Source organism: Oreochromis niloticus, linkage group LG11 (genome assembly GCF_001858045.2).
Source record: "Oreochromis niloticus isolate F11D_XX linkage group LG11, O_niloticus_UMD_NMBU, whole genome shotgun sequence".
Lineage (NCBI taxonomy): Eukaryota > Metazoa > Chordata > Actinopteri > Cichliformes > Cichlidae > Oreochromis > Oreochromis niloticus.
This window is the reverse complement of record NC_031976.2, coordinates 18292914-18312183: the sequence shown is the minus strand read 5'-3', so window position 1 is coordinate 18312183 and position 19270 is coordinate 18292914. Positions and strand designations below refer to the sequence as shown.

The window sequence follows — 19270 nt, the reverse complement described above, 5'->3', positions numbered from 1 at the left end:
AGGAAACACATATAAGCTTTGAAGTATTCTAATGTTGTTAAAATATCTATCTTTATCTGTCTGTCTATTTTCATCACTGGAATGCACAAAGACCTTACTGTTATGATGCAATCATCGGAGTTCTGTACCTGTATATTAAAACAAAAGATGATCACAATAGTTTTATATCTTTTATATTTATTCACATCTTCTTCTTCTTCTTTTTTTTTACATACAACATGGTATCAAAGACTGAAGGCAGTGTGTACTGTACATGGCACCACTCTCCATTTGACAAAAAAACGCAACATTACATTATGAATCATGAAGACACTGCAATTACAATGTATACATTATAAAAGTACTGTTTTTGTGCATGTCTAAAATATTACATTACATTATAAAAATAGCACTAATATTTAAGAAAGCAACAGTTTAAGTTACATGTATAGTAGCTCCTTAACAGTTTATTTACTGGCATCAGGGTACTTTGACTTTGGTCGTGCGTTTTTTTTTTTTCAGCACGCAGACCTAACACTTCATTCACGGACTCAGAAATGCAACCCTAGATTTTTTCTTTTTTTGCAACAGTGTTCACATTTATCGGTTTCATCCAGCTACTTTACATTATATTACAGAAAAGCCTTAAACTTTTTTAAACTCCACTGATACAAACACTTAGAGGAGCCTTGCTGTGGATCCCGATTTAGAGAACTCACCAATTATTGATTACAATAACTATGCAATACAATAATAGATAAAAATGTGCTTATACAAAAACTGTTGGTGGAAACGTCTTGAAAGGTGTAGAAAAAGCAGGTGTATTGGGAATGAATTTTTAATAATACAAATTTGTGTAAAATTACCTTTCGACTGAAAGGCAAAGGAATAAAAAGACAAACAAATAAAGCAGACGGAGTCCTGAGGCACTCTGTTGGTTAGAATTTTGAAAACATTTATAGAAAAGTTATAGAAAGATGAAATAGTTGGAGCAGAAAACAAAAAAACCTTTTCACATATTGACTATAGAGTCTTCATCAGAGTCTCTTAGACCCCAGTGAAGACTCTTTTGTCGATTTGTTTAACTTTTATTATTATTTTTTTTAATTTTAACCAACAGAGTGCCTCTGGACTCGTTCTGCTTTTAATGGCTTGTTGTAACTGACTCATGAGCAGCTTTTTATCTGACACATAATTACACATCAGGAGCATTGTTAATACCCAGGACACCTGATGGTAGTTGGCTAACTTCATGGAGATTTGACAGAAGGAAAAATTACTTTAACGATATGTGGCATTTCATTATAACAGACATCGCACTTTAATTTTCTCATATTTTTCTCAACAGTTTGCTAGCTGTTCTAATATATAATGCATGTAGCTGTGTGAGTTTTAATAGCATCGGTTCTAATGCTCTGTGCAGAAAATGAACATTGAGACAAAGTAAGCAAAGCCACAAGACAACCAGAAAAGATATGTAACATGATCATTCGAACCTCACCACCTTGTAACAAAGGATGTTTCGATTGCTGGAAGAGGAGGCTTAGGCTTTTGGGTAAGCAGAGGCTCGAAAGACATCGAGGCAGTTCACTGTGACGAGCACACCGGTCAGGTGCCTCCAATGTCTCGTGGCAGGGTTTTTCATTTTGTCCAGGGCCAGGTGCAGATCCTGGATTAGGTCCTTGTAGCTATCTCCATAGCGAAGACTCCAGGAGTACAGAAAGTCATAGGCAGGCTTCCACATTGACTGAAACAGAACACATTGTTATTCTTTTCTTAATTGTCAGATGTGAAACTTCGAATAACTCTGATAAAACAAAACATTTAACTGACCTGGGGACCGACTTCACCATTCTTCCCTCGATGTGGTGCTTCATACCTAGCTATTTGTGTGCTTGAGAACTTTCCCAATTTCTCAGCGAGCTCCCGCCATCGAATTCCCAGCTCCACGGCAGTGGACAGAATGACGGTGTTCTGTATGAGCTGGGCCACGAGACTCACTGAATCCATCCTCAGCAGGCCCTTGACAACCATATTAAAAAAACAAATTAGCTATAATGAAAGCAATTAAAGAATAGAGTGTGAAGCAAAGCAGAGGGGATTTTAAAGGGATAGTTCATCCCAAAGCCGTCAGCTAAAGGAAGCCTGCAGCGACCTAAATGTTGCTCAGGTGAGCGGAGGGGGATGTAGTTCCAGATCAGGTAGATCCATGCTTACTTTTTCACAGTGTGAAGACTGTAGTTTTTAGAAAAAAATAGTTCCAACATCAAATGAGGTTTGTGGATTTTTTTTTGTAATTAGGTCACATTTTTGTGGAAATGGGACTTAATGGCACATTTCTGGTGTATTTTTTTGCTGGCTACTTCATGAAGTTAAAGAGAAGGAAAGTCTTTATAGCTGGTAACTCAAAGATTAGTCAACATACAAAGGCAAAAAAAACCCAAAACATATATTGATAAACTATTATAGACCAGAGGAAAAACACAAACACTCTCAGCATTGATCTAAGACAAGGCATCATGAGTATTAGCCAGCCACTAATGTGACATCAGGATGAACCTAGCATGTTGCAAGCACAATGAAAATGGACTAAAAACAAGGCCACTATTTACTTCCTGTACTTACAACGATGAGTTCATGCAGAAACTTCCTGCCCCTCACAGTGTGGCAGTCTTCCTTCAGCTTTTCCAGAATGCACGCCACTTTATCAGGCTCAGTTTCAGCATGCCTCCGTATGAGTGCATCCTGAGGCAGCTTGCTATACCCTAAAGCATCTGCAAGACATCTCCAGCTGGTAATGTGCTCAGTGACCAGTGTCTGGATGGCAGAGTACATGTAAGTAAGTTTCTTAAAGGGCAGTGTCATGTTCTCCAGAAGGACTTCTGTGGTCACTTCAATGTCATAGAAGTCAATCACCTGGTCCCTAGTTATGAGTTTTATGTTTTTGCAGTGAATCAAACCAGTCTTCCCTCGGAGGAATCCGATATACCACTCTTTGACTTTTGAGTTTCCCACAGACTTAACTGGATCTCTGGAAAGGAGAGCCACCGTGTCACCCTTGAAGTACTCCAGGAGATATTCTACACGTGGCTGACGGAAGACAGACTTTAGGGCCACACCGTAGCACTGCATGTTCACGGGCCTGTCTGTGAATTCTGGTAAATTTGAATGACATTCCTCAGTGATGGGAATAGGTTTTATCATTTTGACCGGCCTTTCTATCTGTCTGGTCGCTCGCTTTTCTGATCTGATGGGTGCAGCAGGAGGGGAAGGCACCTGAAAATCTGCAATAGCTGAACTGTTTGATTCCTTCACTTGTAAATCTAGTTTAAAAGGGGTCATGTCTGTATTACTAGAACTAGATAATGCAACTGGCAGATGCAAAACTGTCCCTATTTTCAGCTGACTTTCTCTCACTTCTTTCACTTTGTCTTCAGCCTTGATTTTAAACATCGAGTCAGTAATGCCGACTTCAACATGAAGGTTGCTGAGCTTGTCTGGTTTAAAGCAATGTTTTCCCCAAAGTTGCAGCACAACCGGAGGCAGGTATTTGTTGCCTCTGCAGATATCAGAAAATGGGAGCTTTGGTGGAACGTCCTCATGGCAACAGACAACTATCACGATCTTAAATGATGGGTGGATGTATCTGGGACCATAAACTGCTACTGTGATTTTGCGGTCAAGGTAATCCCAGACTGATGTAGCCGGAGACTGCAGTACAGAGGCCTCTGCAACTGCAATCACAAAAAAGTGTGTCTTCAGATCCTGGAGCTTCAACTGCATCGTATTCTTCTGAACGTAACAGTCATTCAATCTGTTGTAAGGGCCTGTTCTTTTGTTGGACACCAGCCCGTATAAAGTGGTCATCACCTGACTTGAATCATCACTCTTCACCTCTCCTGACAGTTTCATCTCAAGGGACAAAGTTTCCTTTGTGTTAATGTTGCTGAGAACCACCTCAACGAGGGGACTCATGGTTGTCATGTAGTTGTTGTTGAGTCCAGGGGGAGGATTTAGCACTGCTTTGAGTGTAACTTCCTGGACTTCTCCAGGAGGAACATGTCCTTCTGGTATATGGATGGTAATACCAGACTCCGGAAGCTGTACTGAGCCGCCAGCATGGCCAATCTTGCAGATAACTTGAAAGTTAGTGGCCTGGGTCTGAGCCCATCCAGGGCTCTGGCTAATCACATTCAGGTCCAGGCATGAGCGTGTTAGCTGCCTATGGCTCAGCCAAGCCATTTTATAGGCCTCTCTGTCATTCTTTAGCCACTCAAAATCTGGACTCAGCACCGGCACGGCTGGTGCGAAGGCGTTCTCCTGTCTCGGCACCTTTCTTTCTATATCCTCCATGATGTGTGAAGTACTCCTCCATCTCCCAGACTTGTTGCTGATGTTCTGTCTGCTCTCCAGAAAGTTGCTCACGTTGCCTTCATCGGAAGAAGTGCTGATGGCATCGTCGTTACTTGCGTACTGATGCCCTTTATGGTCTTCTTGTAAATCTGATGAGTCAAAACTATGCTTGTCTGTGCCGATGTGTACAATATCTTCTAAGAAAGGGTTTGACGCAGATATCTTGTTCCAAAAAGGATTTTTAGTCTGAGATGAAAATGAAATGTTTGACTGCAAAAATGTCCAGTCAGAGTTTTGTGTCTGTCCTGACACGAGCCCACCTGTGAAAATCGAGATAGGGGTTAACATTAATAAACATGTTCAAATTCAAAGCACAGGTGACTTTAGCTTGAAACCGAGCATTTTACCATTCAAGTTATTGCTGGGTGGGGCGCTGTCAGTCAGATCAATCAGGGTGCCCTCGGATTTACTCCGCATGAGACTCCCAACACGACGGAAGGACCTGGTTCTTTCAGCTGCCATATTTTCATCTGTAAACATAAACATGGAGTCATTATTTTGGGACGTAATGCATTATTCCTCAAACAATATAATAGGAATCCCAGTGCAAATCAGCTGATCATCAGAAAATGAGCAGCAATCAGATGACAATTAAGCCACTATTAAAGCGAAATATTTATAAACATTTGAATATTTGCTCTTTTTTTCAAATAAAACAAGAAATAATCTGGAACTAAGGAAATAATAACCAAGCAATACAATTTAATTACAAAGATAATAAATATTTGGAATTAAAATTTTCTTGGCATTTGTTTCCATATTATTACATCTAGTTATTATCCCATTATACACATTACTGTCTAATATAATTCTGCTGAAAACCATGCTTGATCTCAAACTCTAACTTGGTAATTAAATGCTAATTAAATTGTATTATGTAGCTACTGTCTCTTTATTTCCACAATATTACCCCACCATTAAGATTTTATTAATGGGCTACCATTATTTTACTTCCAGTTTGGATTTAATATAAAAGCTAGTGGCAGCCCTACAAATATCTATAAATATAGATGAATTTGAAAGTGTTGTGACAGGTGGCAACAACCTTCACAATAAAAGTAAAGCTACAGCTTGGTTCTGTCTCACAGGTGTTTCATCAGGCAGAATGGGCCCCAGGGTTTCAGTAAAGCTTCAGTTTGTTACAGAAAGCTGCTCCAAACTGCCCGAACTCTTCAGTTTGTTACTTGTTTGCGTAAAATGACACTACCCATTCAACAGTTGTCACAGTGAGTCAGTCATTAATAATGTGGTTTCTTACACCAGTGCACAAAAACAGGTTGGTCTTGTCAAGCCTATGACACACTAGTCACTTCACAAAGAGCTTCTTCCTATGATCAAAGTCCGGTCCTATTGTACTATAGACCGTGTATTTTCCGAAGAAACATGCATTGCATTTCCTTTCCATAATTATTCGAGGCTGAGCAAACAGCTCCAATTAAATTCACGCGAACATTACCATTCCCCCCCTCTGATCAGATGAAAACACTATCAAGCAAATCTTTGATTCATTCACAATCCGATTAGAAACACTTTGACATGAAGTCCCTCAGCTCCAGCTTCTCTAACCACATCTACAACACCAAGACACGCGTCACTGCCAGTTTCGCACCTGAACAGGTGTAGACTTCACTGAGTAGCGACAAAGTCATAAAGCCGAATGCCTCGGCTGTTCGTCTGAGTGCTCCTAATATTAACACCAAGACGAAAAACTATTAGATACGAGACAAAGAAAGCAAAGTTTGATCTAACCGTCAGCACGAGATGTTTGTAGATTTCCTTCAGCTCGTTGGTTAGAAAAGAGGTCGATCCAGTATCATCAGCGCTGCTTTTTAGGGCGTGAAAACGAGAAGCCCGACCTCCTCACGTTACAGCTTCTTCTTATTCTATTTGCTTTTGGCCACTAAGCATTTTGGGACTGGAAGTTGAAATTATTACCGGAATCCCGGAGGAGGAGTGGCCTTAGGTAGACAGTGCCTACAATATCCACAATGCAACATAGTGTTTACGCACAGTACTACACATGAAACTGAGCGATACTCGTGGTTTCGATGTAAGTGTGACTTGACTGATAAGCGCTATAGGGGTTGCAAAAACATAATAGACAGGCTGGTGCACCGACATGAAATAAGGTTAATTTACACAGCCTGAAGAAGCATAACTGGTTTTATGTATTTATATATATTATATATTTATATTATTTTTACATGGTTGCAACGCGTGAAAGTCACGCAGTGTGTAGTTCAGCCAAAAACAACAGAAAACCTACCATTTCTCGTGCTTCTCATTTTAATGAATGTGTTTGCTGTTTTTCCACGGTCTTCGCTGTGACATTTTATCGCTGCATTTCGAGTAACAACATAAAAGGCGCTTAATCGTTAGCACAAACTTAAGGATAAGTTACAGTGTAACTTACACAGGCACCGGAATGAAAGCAAACAGATGATTTAGCACTCATAGAAATAAGATAAGGGCAGAGCTCGGTAGTAGACGTGTATGAAAAGTTACAACTTGAGGAATCTTCCGGCTGTTATTGTTGTTGTTACTGAATATCCTGCTAAAGCTGAAATGTTCCCTCAGAACTGTTCGACTGGCCTGTGGTCTCTGATGTAAGCCCTTTCATCCTCAAGCAACTCTCCAGGAATGCAATAAGCACTCTTGAGTAGATTATGACACTGGAAGTAAAAAAAAGAAACGGCCTTTGGTTGCTGTAGCTTGGATTTTGCTGTGGGTAATAATCATCTGCTGATACAGAGTGTATAGGTCTAAGTACCAAACATTTGCAAACCTGTTAGTGATATTCATGTTTCTATTTTACTGAAATGCAGTGCATTCTCCTTCATATATCCTGTTCTGTGTGGGTCTGATGGGGTTGCTTTTGCATTATGCTTTGGGCCATTATCCATTTGCACTGTAAAGCCCTGTCCAGTTGGTTTTTGCAGGATTTGGCAGACTGTAAGAAGAGAATATAGACCTATACCCTTCATCCTGCTGCTTTATCAGCACTCATATCATCAATAAACATTAGTGGCCTGGTTCCACATATAGACCTATACCCTTCATCCTGCTGCTTTATCAGCACTCATATCATCAATAAACATTAGTGGCCTGGTTCCACCAGCAGCCATACCTGCCCTTGCCATGCAATAACACTCTCCACCATGTTTCACAGACAATGTGGTATGCTTGTCATCATGAGAAGTTCCTTTTCTTCTACATATGAAGTTAATCTTGGAAGTTAATCTTTGCAAAGTTGTTTTTTTCTCCTGCTGGTATCTGTTCTTAGAATGGTTGTAGATGTTCCACCTAAATTAATATGAAAAACTGAAATGAATATGAAAAAATTCCTTTACTTAAAAAAACAAAACAAAAAAACTGTACATTGTACAATAGTGGGCAGCATGGTGGCGCAGCAGTTAGCAGCATTGCCTTAGAGCAAGAAGACTCCACCATCTATGTGGAGTTGGTATGTTCTCCCTTTGTTTGCGTGGGTCCCCTCTGGGTACATCAGTTTCCTCTCACAGTCCAAAGATTAATTGGTGACTCAAAACTGCCCATCGGTGTGAATGGTTGTCTGTCTACACAAAACAAAAAAACTCTGCACAGATTAACTTGGTGACCTGTCCAGAGTGTACCACACCTCTTGTCCTATGGTAGCTGGAATGGGCAACCCTGAATTGGACAAGTGGAAGAAAATGGATGGATGGCTTTTTTGTTCTTCAGTGTAACCAGTGCTTTGCACCATGTTGTTAACTCTTGGTATTTACATTAATAAAGGTATTCGTTGGTTAGAGACCTTGACAATGACACTCCTACCTTCTTGTTCTTGACTTGGATACTGGGAAGTTGTTTTAACTTTACCATTGTGCCATTTTGTTTTCTTCTTTGGTCTTTCAGGCCTTTTGATGTTGTTGAGTTGGCCAATGCATTCCTTTGTTGTAAGATTGTTGATTTGGCCCTCGTAAAGTTTCGGCTGCCAATCGGGTTGGTTTACTTTGCTTTTTGAATATAATCATTGTCTTTTTCACTATCACCAACATCTCTTTAGACATTATATTAAGAGCTCCAGTGAAAAGATACAAAATACAAGTTCAACAGGAATCAACTCCAGATCTTTTATCTGCTTAATCCAGTGGTTCCCAAACTTTTTTTTGCCAGGCCCCCCTTTTTTTTTTACAAACCCACACACACACACACACACACACAAACACATCCTCCAAACACACAGAGGCGTCACGGTGTAATTATTTTACGTGTAGTTGTTTTTTTTCCTGTGTAATAATATTCAACATTGCTATCAATACATTTTTCAAAAAATGCCTCTCTGTGCAAAATGGGTTTAAACACATAAACAGCTGTGGGATACTGTTTGTCCGTGATTTGAACCGGAGGAACAAATTACGGCATGATCAGCCTGATATTATTTGTATCCCACTGTAACTTTACTGCATAAAGAGCTAACATGTCCAAAATGTCAGGAGTAGTCATTACAAGAAGTGTTTGTGAACTAAAAATCAAGAATGTGGGATACTGTTTGTCCGTGATTTGAAGAGCCCAGCGCGTGCTCCCGACGCAGGGAAACTAATTTTGCGGGGGAGACCTACCTCGGCACTTGTGCAGGTGAAGCCAAAGGGAAGATATGCTTCACCATATTTTCTAGTCTTTGGCTTGGAAGGAAGTTGGTTTGGAAACATATTTGGCGATGCTTCATCTCCTGCTTCAGCTCCCGCCCCGCCCCCTCCCCCTCCCCTAGGGGGCGGGCCCCACACTTTGGGAACCTCTGGCTTAATCTGTGATAAAATCAGGAAACAGGTTTGAGCTGCATGCTTGTCAGACAATAGTCCAATTATTTTTGAGCCTGTTAAAATTGAGGACTGTGTATAGAAATAGCTGTGGTTCCTAAACTGCAATACTTGTGTAAAACCCCTTGAATTAAAACTGAGAAGTCTATCGTTCAATCGATCTGGGGGTTTTTTTGGCAAATTGCAAAAAAATGAATAATTGTCCAAAAACATATGGACCAAAAAGTCTGTACACTGCCTGCAAAGGTCTTCACTGGGCATTTTACAATCTCTAGTTTCTCAAGAGGCTTTTTTTATTTGGATGAAATGTATCGTAACTGAGCTACAGCAGGAATTAGATCCTTGAATTTTAAAGAAATTACTTTAGCCTGAGAGGAATATTTTGGCATAAACATGGCCAAGACACTTGAGTTTAGAAATCCGAATTAAAGTTGATGTCTAATGTTTACAAAATCGTGCCACCTGATGGAGCCATTTCTCTACCGTACAACTGGTGAGCCAGTGTGTGTTGTTTCAAACAATGAAGTTGGGTAAAGTTGTTTGTATGTTGATTTTTTAATGATCCAAAACTGCTCTAATGAGATTATATGAAAGACAAATCTGTGATTTTCAAGGTTTAGGTGAACAGTGGTTGTAAGAGAAAAATAAAGCTAATAAAATAATTTTCAAGCATGAAGTAGTGAAATACAGGGAGTAACAGATTTGAAAAGGTACATGAGTTCCAATCTGGCATTTTCTTTTTTAAAGACAGTAATTGCTGTCCAATGACAGCAAAGACGAAACTTTGGTTAAGTTTTCCAATGGAAGTTTAGCCATTTGATTACAAGAAAAAATGGAGGGTTGTGGCTCAGGTCTCACTTACGGCTCAAATGTTCATTAAATAAGAAAGAAAAATGTTAAATCAAGAACCTTGTCCGTACTAAAGGTGAAATTTCTATTTCTCTAAAGTTGTACTTATTTTGGTTCATGTATATCCACAGATTTACATACTTTTGTCTCTTTTTGAATTAATGTGTCATCTGGAAAACACGGAGATTAACCTTGCAGATAAAATATTATTTCTCACTCACTCACTCACTCACTCACTCTATCTATCTATCTATCTATCTATCTATCTATCTATCTATCTATCTATCTATCTATCTATCTATCTATCTATCTATCTATCTATCTATCCTCCTTAATTGATGCAAATTTTCAGCATCATTGGCATAATATTATTTCTTTCCTGTTTTCTAGGTGACCGGATCAACGATAAACTTGGCTGCCAACACACTGTGTGCTCTGACCATAGCTGTTATTGTGGCCTTCATCCACAGTTGGCAGGCCAATCCTCTTCATCCTGGCATGCGTGCACTTCCTGTGGCCAGCTTAATTCAAATGAGGCCAGCGGTGGGACGTTCCTCTGAGGACCAAGCGATGCAACAACAGTCTAGGAAGGTGCTAATGGTATGACAACACGGAGTGGTGCACTGAAACGTTTGGCTGAGATGAGTCCTCTCATATTAACTGATCACTTTTTGGCTGGTTAGATTATTTTGGAGGCGGCTTTTAAAACTACAAGCCTGTTGTGTTCTGACTGGAATGTTTAAAATTATTTTAGTAAAAATATGAAGATGCATCACTTTATAAACTTAACTTGCAGTAATATGGTAAGCCACAAATACAATGTTGAACTAATTTAATGCCAGGTTAATAAAAATAAATTTCTTTTTTTTTTTAAACTACCACGTCTTTAAAAATTAGTCCCTAAATGAGCCAGAATTTTTTTAAAAAGTGCTAAATATTATGCTTAAAGGGAAAATTGGCTGCATAAACATTTATTAAGCAGACCAGCTACGTATAAATCAGCTACAAAATCTTTGGTGTAAGCTGTGTATGTGCTGTAGTATTAAATGTCTCTATATTCAAATCCCACATGCCAAAGCACTTTGGGGATTCATGGACCCAGTAAAAGCAGGATATGTTTAGTCAATCATTTGTGAACTCCTCCGTTTCATTTTTCTGTCATCCTTGGACCACAGCAGAGCAACTTTATTCCTATGAAAATGTGCAAATGAGTGTGGAAGTATGTGAAAATAGTATTGAAAAGCAGATGAAACTGAGTGTGTTTGCTATTGTGAGTCTTTTTCAGATCATTTCAGCAAAACATCTGGAGACTGTGAGTTTGATGTACCCAGAAAATATCCAGTCACTCTGATGAGCTGTCCTCGTGTACTGCTAAGCGGAGCAGCTGTGAGTGTAAGGACTTTATTTTCTAAATGATCACTTTAACCTTGTTTACAAGTACAAAGTATGTTTAGGAGTCTTACTACTGTCTCAGGCAGAACTTTGTCTCCACTTGTCTGAAGATTCAGTAGCACTTCATGAGGACGAGGTGGGTAAACTTACAAAATGATTAGACGATTAGCTGAAATCAGAGGCTAAATCTTTAATCTACAAGTATGGCATCAACAATTATAAGTGTAACCATGCTTTAATATCAGATAGCTTGCTCAAGGCATCGCAATATGCTTTCTACGAAGTGAAAATAAATCAGAGCTTTAAATCTGATCAGGATGATCCAGGGCTGGTCTTTAAATACTGTCGGTTGAGCAGGATAGCGCTAGATGGCGCTACAGCGCTTTAAATTCAATGCCTCCTTGCAGAAGTTTAAAGGTTAAGCTGTTTCTCAGAGATCCGAAGGAAAAAAAACCTCTAAATAATTCCGTTTTTATTATATTATTTAACCTACGCGTCACTTTTTTAAAACAGTTTAGAAGATGGGAAATGTTACGTCAGTGCGCACACTGTATGTTACAATCGGCTCTTAAGATTTGACGCCTTAAACCCAGAAACCAGAAAGAGAAAAAAAGAAAAAGACAGACAGACGGTCTCTATTATCAGCTGTAATGACATGAAATACGATGTTCAACTAAATGAAATGAAAGTCTCTGTGTTAGGCAAGTAAAGTAAATGAGCACATCTGAATGGAAAAGTCCACAGATTTCTTGTGCTTTTGCTTCGAATCTTGATTTTAAGTAATTTTCTGACTTGAAATGAGGTCAAATTAAGTCCAGCCTGAAGGGAAACAAAACTTTCCGCAGACGAATTACGCGCGTTGTCCTAATTAGAAGATCTAAATGTTTACAGGCAAAAATAAATAACGTAGGCACTCAACCTGCTGTGCATTTATTAGTAACATTTACAAAAAAGGAAGAAAAACGAGTGTTTTAAAAATGACCAGTGAGAAGGGAAAACCTGAGGATGAAAATATTTTGGATATTTGAATGGAAATAAAGAAAGAAAAAAAGAAGAGCAGGAGTGATACAAAATAAAATACAAAATAAAAATGTGTTACAGTGTGTTTCTGCGGGTATTTACAATACGCCAATTAACTCATCATAAACGGTGGTTTAATGGTAAAGCCGCGTCCTCAGAAAAGTTAAGAGGTTGAATTTTTCTGCTTAACAGATTTTTTTTTTTTTACGATAATGAGTTATTTCAGGCTAAATCGATTTTATTTTTAAATAACACTGAATTTTCTCCCCGTTTCTAAATAATTGTTACATTTTATTATTGAAATTTAAATTAAGATGTGGGCAAGGCCCCGGTGTTGCTGGAGGCCGTTACGGAGATCATGAAACTCTACAGTTTTTCACATTAATGGCAAACACACGGACTTGTAATGTAACAAGAAGGCAAAGTGTAATTTATGAGTTTCTTTTAGGCGTTTACAATTTTTTTAAATGACTCAGCAATCCAACAAACTGAGTCGATCAGGTGCTTCTGATTTCATACTGACTTTATTGAGTGGCTCACATAAAAAGCCATTCTCGGAGAAAGAGAGAGAAGGAGAGAGAGAGAGAGAGAAAAAAATATCATTGTAAAATTAAAATCACTTTACAACATGCTTACTTAAATTAAACGAGTGGGTAAACAGTAAATGATTTCAAAACTTTACAAATAAATTCAAAGTGCGCCTAATGATAGATCCCTAAATACGAGAAAAAGTCGTGGTTAAATATAACTCCCCACAATACATTTCATATCATGTCAAAGAAAATCCAAGTACATTTCCGTATATTTTCAAATATTTACTAGAGTCCATATACAGCTAGAAATACCTATACAAAATCGTCTCCTGGACAAATACATTGCTCACCTTTACACTGGGCTGTAATTATTCTAACCTACATTTGTAATTATATACAACACATTTTGCAGCGAAGTCTAAGTAACCTCAACAGGCCTAGTGATAAAGTTGGCGCACATAGTGTAGGCTGCGAAGAGAATAGCAGTGTGATATATATATATATATGTATATGTATATATATATATATATATATGTATATGACCTGCTCTTCCTTTATCACTTTATTAAATGGGATCATCACGTCCCGTGTCTCACCGCCATACTCTACAGGTATTTGTTCCTTTCGAGCAGTCCATCCACAATGACAGCAACAGTTTCCCCTGCTCGATAATAAAGTGCCAGTGTTTGGTTTTCAACAATATGCATGACAGCAGTTGCTCAACTTTTTCAGGCCCTACAATTTTCACAGCAGTGTTTTCTGTCTTTCGCGTCTTATATCGGACAAATAAAACATCAGGCGTATTCAGGATAGGGCTGCAAAAGAAAAACAGTAAGAAAAATAAAAAGTTTTGCTCGTGCCCTCCCACAGTGTGTCACACAAGGACTTGACTACACTTTAACACCGCAGATGAGACGTTTCTGATGGCACGGCTATGAAATTATTCAATTGGACGTCTTAAGCACTTGGAAAGAGTCAAAGAAACACAGAGGCCGATTTTCTCATTAAATGACAATGATGATGCACCAAAGTATGTCCACTTTCATGTCCTCTCGGACAATTCCATCACGACACTTTGCTGTTTTACAGTTTTCACTTCACTGGGGGAGTTTTTTAGAGGCCGTTCATGCCTACTCCCTGGGCCGACTCAGGTGGGTGCAACAGGTCTGGGGAATGGCATGGAGGGCTTCCCGGTGCACTGTGCTCGCTGTCGGTATCACTCCCCCTCTTCCCTCCGCTGCCCCCGGAGCCAGAGCCGGCAGATCCCCCGGCGCTGTGAGTTTTTACGTGTTTACTCAGGTGATCGCTACGCATAAATCTCTTGTTGCACACCGGACAAGCGAATCGCTTCTCCCCTGTGTGTGTGCGTAAATGTCGCTGGAGCTCGTCGGAGCGAGTGAACCTTTTTCCGCAAAAGAGCCAGTTGCACACAAACGGCCTCTCGCCGGTGTGCCACCTCAAATGCGCCTTTAGGTGCGAGGTTTTTCCGTAAACCTTTCCACAGCCTGGAATGTGACAGCTGTGGAGACCTTTCCTCCGGAGGCTGGCGCCCGCTGGTCCCAGTCTCTCCGCCTCCTGGCAGTTTGGACAGTCGCAGGTGGCTCTGCCCGAGTACCGCCGGGCAGATGACCTCGGAGACCCCGCTAAAGACGCAGGTGGACCCCCGGAGAGCATAGTCCCTCCTGCCCCGGTTAATGGAGAGGGGCTTGTGTCGGGATAAGAGGATAACACCGGCTTGAAACCGTCCATCAGGTGTTGGCCGGTTGTCAACAGGTGTGGAGATGGACTTGTACTGAAAGCAGAGTGACTTAAACTCGAGTAATCAGAGTTATATCCGCCCAGGGGAGAGTGCAAGGAGGTCTGGAGTCCACCGGAATGTAAGGACGTCTGTATTGCTGCTCCATTAGGGTTCTGAACGTCAATCCATCCCGCTCCCACATCCCACCATGCAGAGGCTCCGGTGGTACCAACGTCTCCCGTGGGGATCCCGGGATGAGACGATTTGAACCAGGACTCGTAAGGATGTGCAACGCTCATTCTCGGATAGATGCCCTGCAAACTGTCCACTGAGGTGTGCACTTTTGAGATGAAGACCGGCTGGTGGCTGGACTCTTGAGAGCTGCTCGACACGGATGCTTGGAAAACCGAATAATCGTTTCCAAAGTGTGAACCAGACGAGGTACCGGACGTGAGGGAAAAGGCACTGGATCCGGTGGAGCTGTTGTTGCCAAAAGAGTCCGAGATGCCAGATCCATTACGCGACACCCCGAAACCGGACAGGCCGGATCCGAGACTGCAGCTACTCGCAGCGGCTCTTTTCCAGGGGTGGAAACCTTTTCCAAATGACGAGGAGTTATCCGAAATTGTCGACGGTGAAGGGCTCGGACTCCCTATTTTGTTACATGTTGCAGCTAACATGGCTAAAGGAGTCGATCCTAACCTCGGCTCCTCCTGAAAGGACAAGAAAATATGTAAGCGACTTACAAGTTAAACAGATTAATTACAGGCATTTTAAGGCATTCTTTTCGGATCGGAAAATAGCGTTCAAGTAGAGACAGTTTCCCTGTTTTTTAGCAGATGACTAATAAGCTGTATTTTTGTTTAAGTTTTGGTAATCAACAGAGAAAATTATCCTGATTTCCTACCTGGATGAACAGAAAGTAGACAAGTGAAATGCGTCAGAAGGCGCTTACAAATGCATGCCAAACGGAACAGCAGGGAAAACATGCGTGTTTTGAGCGCCGGTGACCGCCAAACTGAGCCTATATGCAGTTTACAGAGACTCGTCTTTATCATACAAACCGCTTGCTGGAAATATAACCAACGCACTGGCTTTGCTGCTACTTTGCGACCGCTGTAAGTTTAATCCCCCTCCGCAGGACAATGACAAGAACTAATTAAACCAGTAAGAAAGTCCTTTAGACTCACCCCTAGAAGTGAAGTTGCCATCACACAAAAACACAGCCCTCCTCAGAGGATCTTTTTATATTTATGAATCAGAGCACTGTTTTTTTAGAGGTGTGCAATACAATGATGTGTTCCGCCCATTCTTCCACAATTGTAGGCTCCTCTCCGGCTTTGAAGTGCCGCTGTGACACGGGCGACCAATCAGCGGCTTCGTCCCGCCGCACTGCCACATACTACCGTGAGGTCATCAATAGAGCGCCTCAGACAGCTCTCCACTCCCCACCGCCACCCTCCCACCTCCCCTCCCTCATCCACCCCACCGCCCCCTCCATAATAAAAGACAGCGGAAGGAAGGTAAAGTTAAATGAGAGTGAATTGGGAAGGAGGTATTAGGGGGCCACTTACTGAAATTTTTACAGAACATCACATTCCATAAATTTAAAGAAGGAGGAATGATGACCCGTGTCTGGCGATGTGGGATGCTGCGTAGTAAATAAAAAGCTTGGCAAATTATGCGCCATCGCCTCCGCCGCCTCCACCAAAAGGCAACCAACACCGCGATGTAGTAGACCAAGTGCGTTCAAACTCCTCTTTTCCATTTTCAGAAGCCTTTCGCGTTCTGAAGCGCAAGCTTTTAAAAAAAAAGTTTTCTGCGTTTTCTTTTCCCGAAAATGTACATGTGCGTAAAAGTTGACCGACTTCACTCTGTCCTCGGCCTATGTTTTACAGATTTCACTGCAGCTTTAAGTCCGTGTTTTACAAGGACCTCTCCACAGTTTTCTCCATCTTTCTCATATCAGACAATTACCGTGCACACTAGTGCAATTTTGCCCCCGCGGGATTCAACATGTTTTAACTTCTTAAGAGTTAATATACACAAACTATTACAGAAGATATAAAGGGTGCATTGTTCTGGCCTCGGACCTCTATTAGATCGTCTCCAACTTTCGCATTTACTGTAATTGTGTTCAATTATCTTGACAGTTTTGATTAAAACTGCACATCGTTCACGGGAGGGATGGTTCATTTTATCATGGCTGTGTTAGTTTAAAACAGCAAATAAAGACGTGTGGGGATCCTGCCTTCAGAAAATCTGCTGCCTTTATATTAACAAATATAACAGAATTGTAGATTTATTTTAGGAGATACTGAGAATTTGTGTATTGTAGTTCATTTAAATTATTTATTAAAGTAAGTGATGGAGCTCCGTGCGTAAAATAACGCAGGTTGCACTGAATAGGTTCATTACTTTACCCGCTGACATTTTGTAAAAATCTATACAGGAAGCTCATGTTACATAATAAGAACCTGTAGGGAAAATGTGTGTTGAACCCTGGACTCTCTGTTGGAGCTATTAGCATGCAGTGTGCGCGGGAAGCATAAATTTCATTTGAATTTCAAATTTAATAACGCAGGAGGTTTTTAATCATCCGCAGTTTTATTTGTTTGATATTAACATGCTTATTGACCGGGTCTGTTGACCAGCTTGGTCATTACAGGACAGGGAAAAGTTAATTAAAACGACCAGGGATTATTCATCAAATCATCTGCCTAACCCATGTCGCTTCCTTTATTACACAGTGTGATAGATGGACTCCCTGATTAATTCTTGTGTTTCTAGGATTGGACAACAGCTTTTTTTTTTTTGGATTTATTTTCAGGTGTTTTTTCTTCTTCTTTTTTTAAAAGAAGGATTTAAAATTGTTACAATTATTCATGATGTTGCTTCACCTCGTATAACCCATCAGCAATATGTACATATGTTGCATCTTAGTTAATAATCCCACAGAGTGTTATTTAGTTGCCAAGCTTGACCAACATTTAGAGGTAATTCGGCCAACTTATTACGCGTAACATCTATCCCAGGTTTTAAGTTGTGGTAATGCTTGTTCTCACACTGAAGGCGAAAAGCGTTAATTTAATATTCCTGGCGACATGTGTGGCGATACAAAACACTTAAAAATATTTATTCTAATCGTTAATTTATATGAAAGGGGCGATTAAAAAATATCAAATGCAGACATCTTAACTAATTGGACGTTGGAGGTAACGCATTAGCCGTATCAGGGGGGTTTGGTCATTCATTATTATTACTATTATTTTTTTATCTCCCTCAACCGAACCAATCACACCAGCTTTAGAGAAAAAAAAAATCATCCGAATATTGTGTGATCGTGTTCGAGGCGAATAAAATGTGACGAGGAGAAATAAAACCTACATACCGTGCTTCTCCGCTCTGCAGTGCATTGATTGACCCTCCACGTTTCGCTCTCAGCAGAGAAAACACAACATCCACCGCTGCCGGTGAGATTGTGGACCTTGCCAAATAAATGTTACACTGGCAATTCAATTAGGAATAACTTTGGGGGGAAAAAACAACCACTGCCCCCCCTACGCGTTTACCTCTCATGTACCCGAACGCATATTATATGTACGTGTAATTCACGTTTATATTTGTAAAACAGTTGAACCTCGTGAGTGAGATGATCGTTTTCCCCCTTTCTTATTCTCAAAATAATGCTCATGTATTATACTGGGCGATTTTTGCGCATTTGCACTGCAAAGTATGGACAGGGGACGTGTTGGCCTCTGGTGACAAATTACCCAGTGATCATACCAGCAAGACAGATGTCAGAGGTCAGTGTGATAACTCCCCGACTGAAGCATCTAGTTCCTGAAGCCACAGAGGCTGAAGAGATATTAAACCCAAACGATCTAATGTATTCTTAGGTCACTTCTTCTCCAAAAAAAGGAGGAAAAAAAAATCTTTTGTTGCCTGTTGCGTTCAGTAAGAATGAGAGGGTCGGTCCCGGTTCATATGGTGCGCACAGGTTGTTCCTATCGCACGGCTGTAACAGTAAGCCGCATTGAACAGATGTCCCCATTGAAGGCTTTCTTCTCCGACACACATGGGCTATATTACCATCATGAAATCAAACTCAAAACCTGTCCCTTTCGCCACCATAATGACCGAGTTATTCTGGGCCGCTGAGCATGAACAAAGTGTGTTCAATATTGCGTGCTCCAGAATCGCTCTGCTTAGAGAACCGGGAAAAGGGAGTCAGGCCATAGATGCAGAAGTGTACTTTAATGTGAAGGTTTACAAAGCAGCTCAATAATCTGACCGCAGTGCTATTAAGGATTTTTTCTGGAGAAAAGCATAATCACTTGTGGCTCACCAGCAATTAGGAGAGCAGTGTGGCTAAGACAGCGTATAGTCTTATTACTGTAGTTATTATTATTATTAAAAATAGATTCATTAATCAGGAAAACAAAAACAAAAATATATACAATATATGTATTTATTTTAAAAGATAGATTCACTGTGTAAATGGATGCTCAGCAAAGGTACAGAGAGCATAGAGCATAGAGTAAGAC

The 19270-nt window shown here is 40.5% G+C and overlaps 2 protein-coding genes across 4 annotated transcripts; both read right to left on the bottom strand.

Moving 5' to 3' along the window:
• Positions 1-419: 419 nt before the first annotated feature.
• macc1 (MET transcriptional regulator MACC1) lies at positions 420-6300 on the bottom strand. Its single transcript, XM_003454433.5, has 5 exons — positions 6142-6300; positions 4740-4862; positions 2605-4652; positions 1813-2001; positions 420-1726 (listed from the first exon to the last, which is right to left on the bottom strand). The coding sequence occupies exons 2-5, from the start codon at positions 4852-4854 to the stop codon at positions 1523-1525; spliced, it is 2556 nt and encodes an 851-aa protein (XP_003454481.1). The 5' UTR covers positions 4855-4862; positions 6142-6300; the 3' UTR covers positions 420-1522.
• A 6657-nt stretch (positions 6301-12957) lies between these two features.
• sp8b (sp8 transcription factor b) lies at positions 12958-18181 on the bottom strand. 3 transcript variants are annotated; one of them, XM_025911677.1, is made up of 2 exons: positions 18115-18181; positions 12958-15436 (listed from the first exon to the last, which is right to left on the bottom strand). In XM_025911677.1, the coding sequence occupies exon 2, from the start codon at positions 15401-15403 to the stop codon at positions 14099-14101; it is 1305 nt and encodes a 434-aa protein (XP_025767462.1). In that variant the 5' UTR covers positions 15404-15436; positions 18115-18181; the 3' UTR covers positions 12958-14098. The 3 variants fall into 3 exon arrangements, with proteins under 3 accessions (XP_025767462.1, XP_003454480.1, XP_005472517.1); XM_003454432.5 differs by lacking the exon at positions 18115-18181 and adding an exon at positions 15914-16068; XM_005472460.3 differs by lacking the exon at positions 18115-18181 and adding an exon at positions 15631-15903.
• Positions 18182-19270: the final 1089 nt, after the last annotated feature.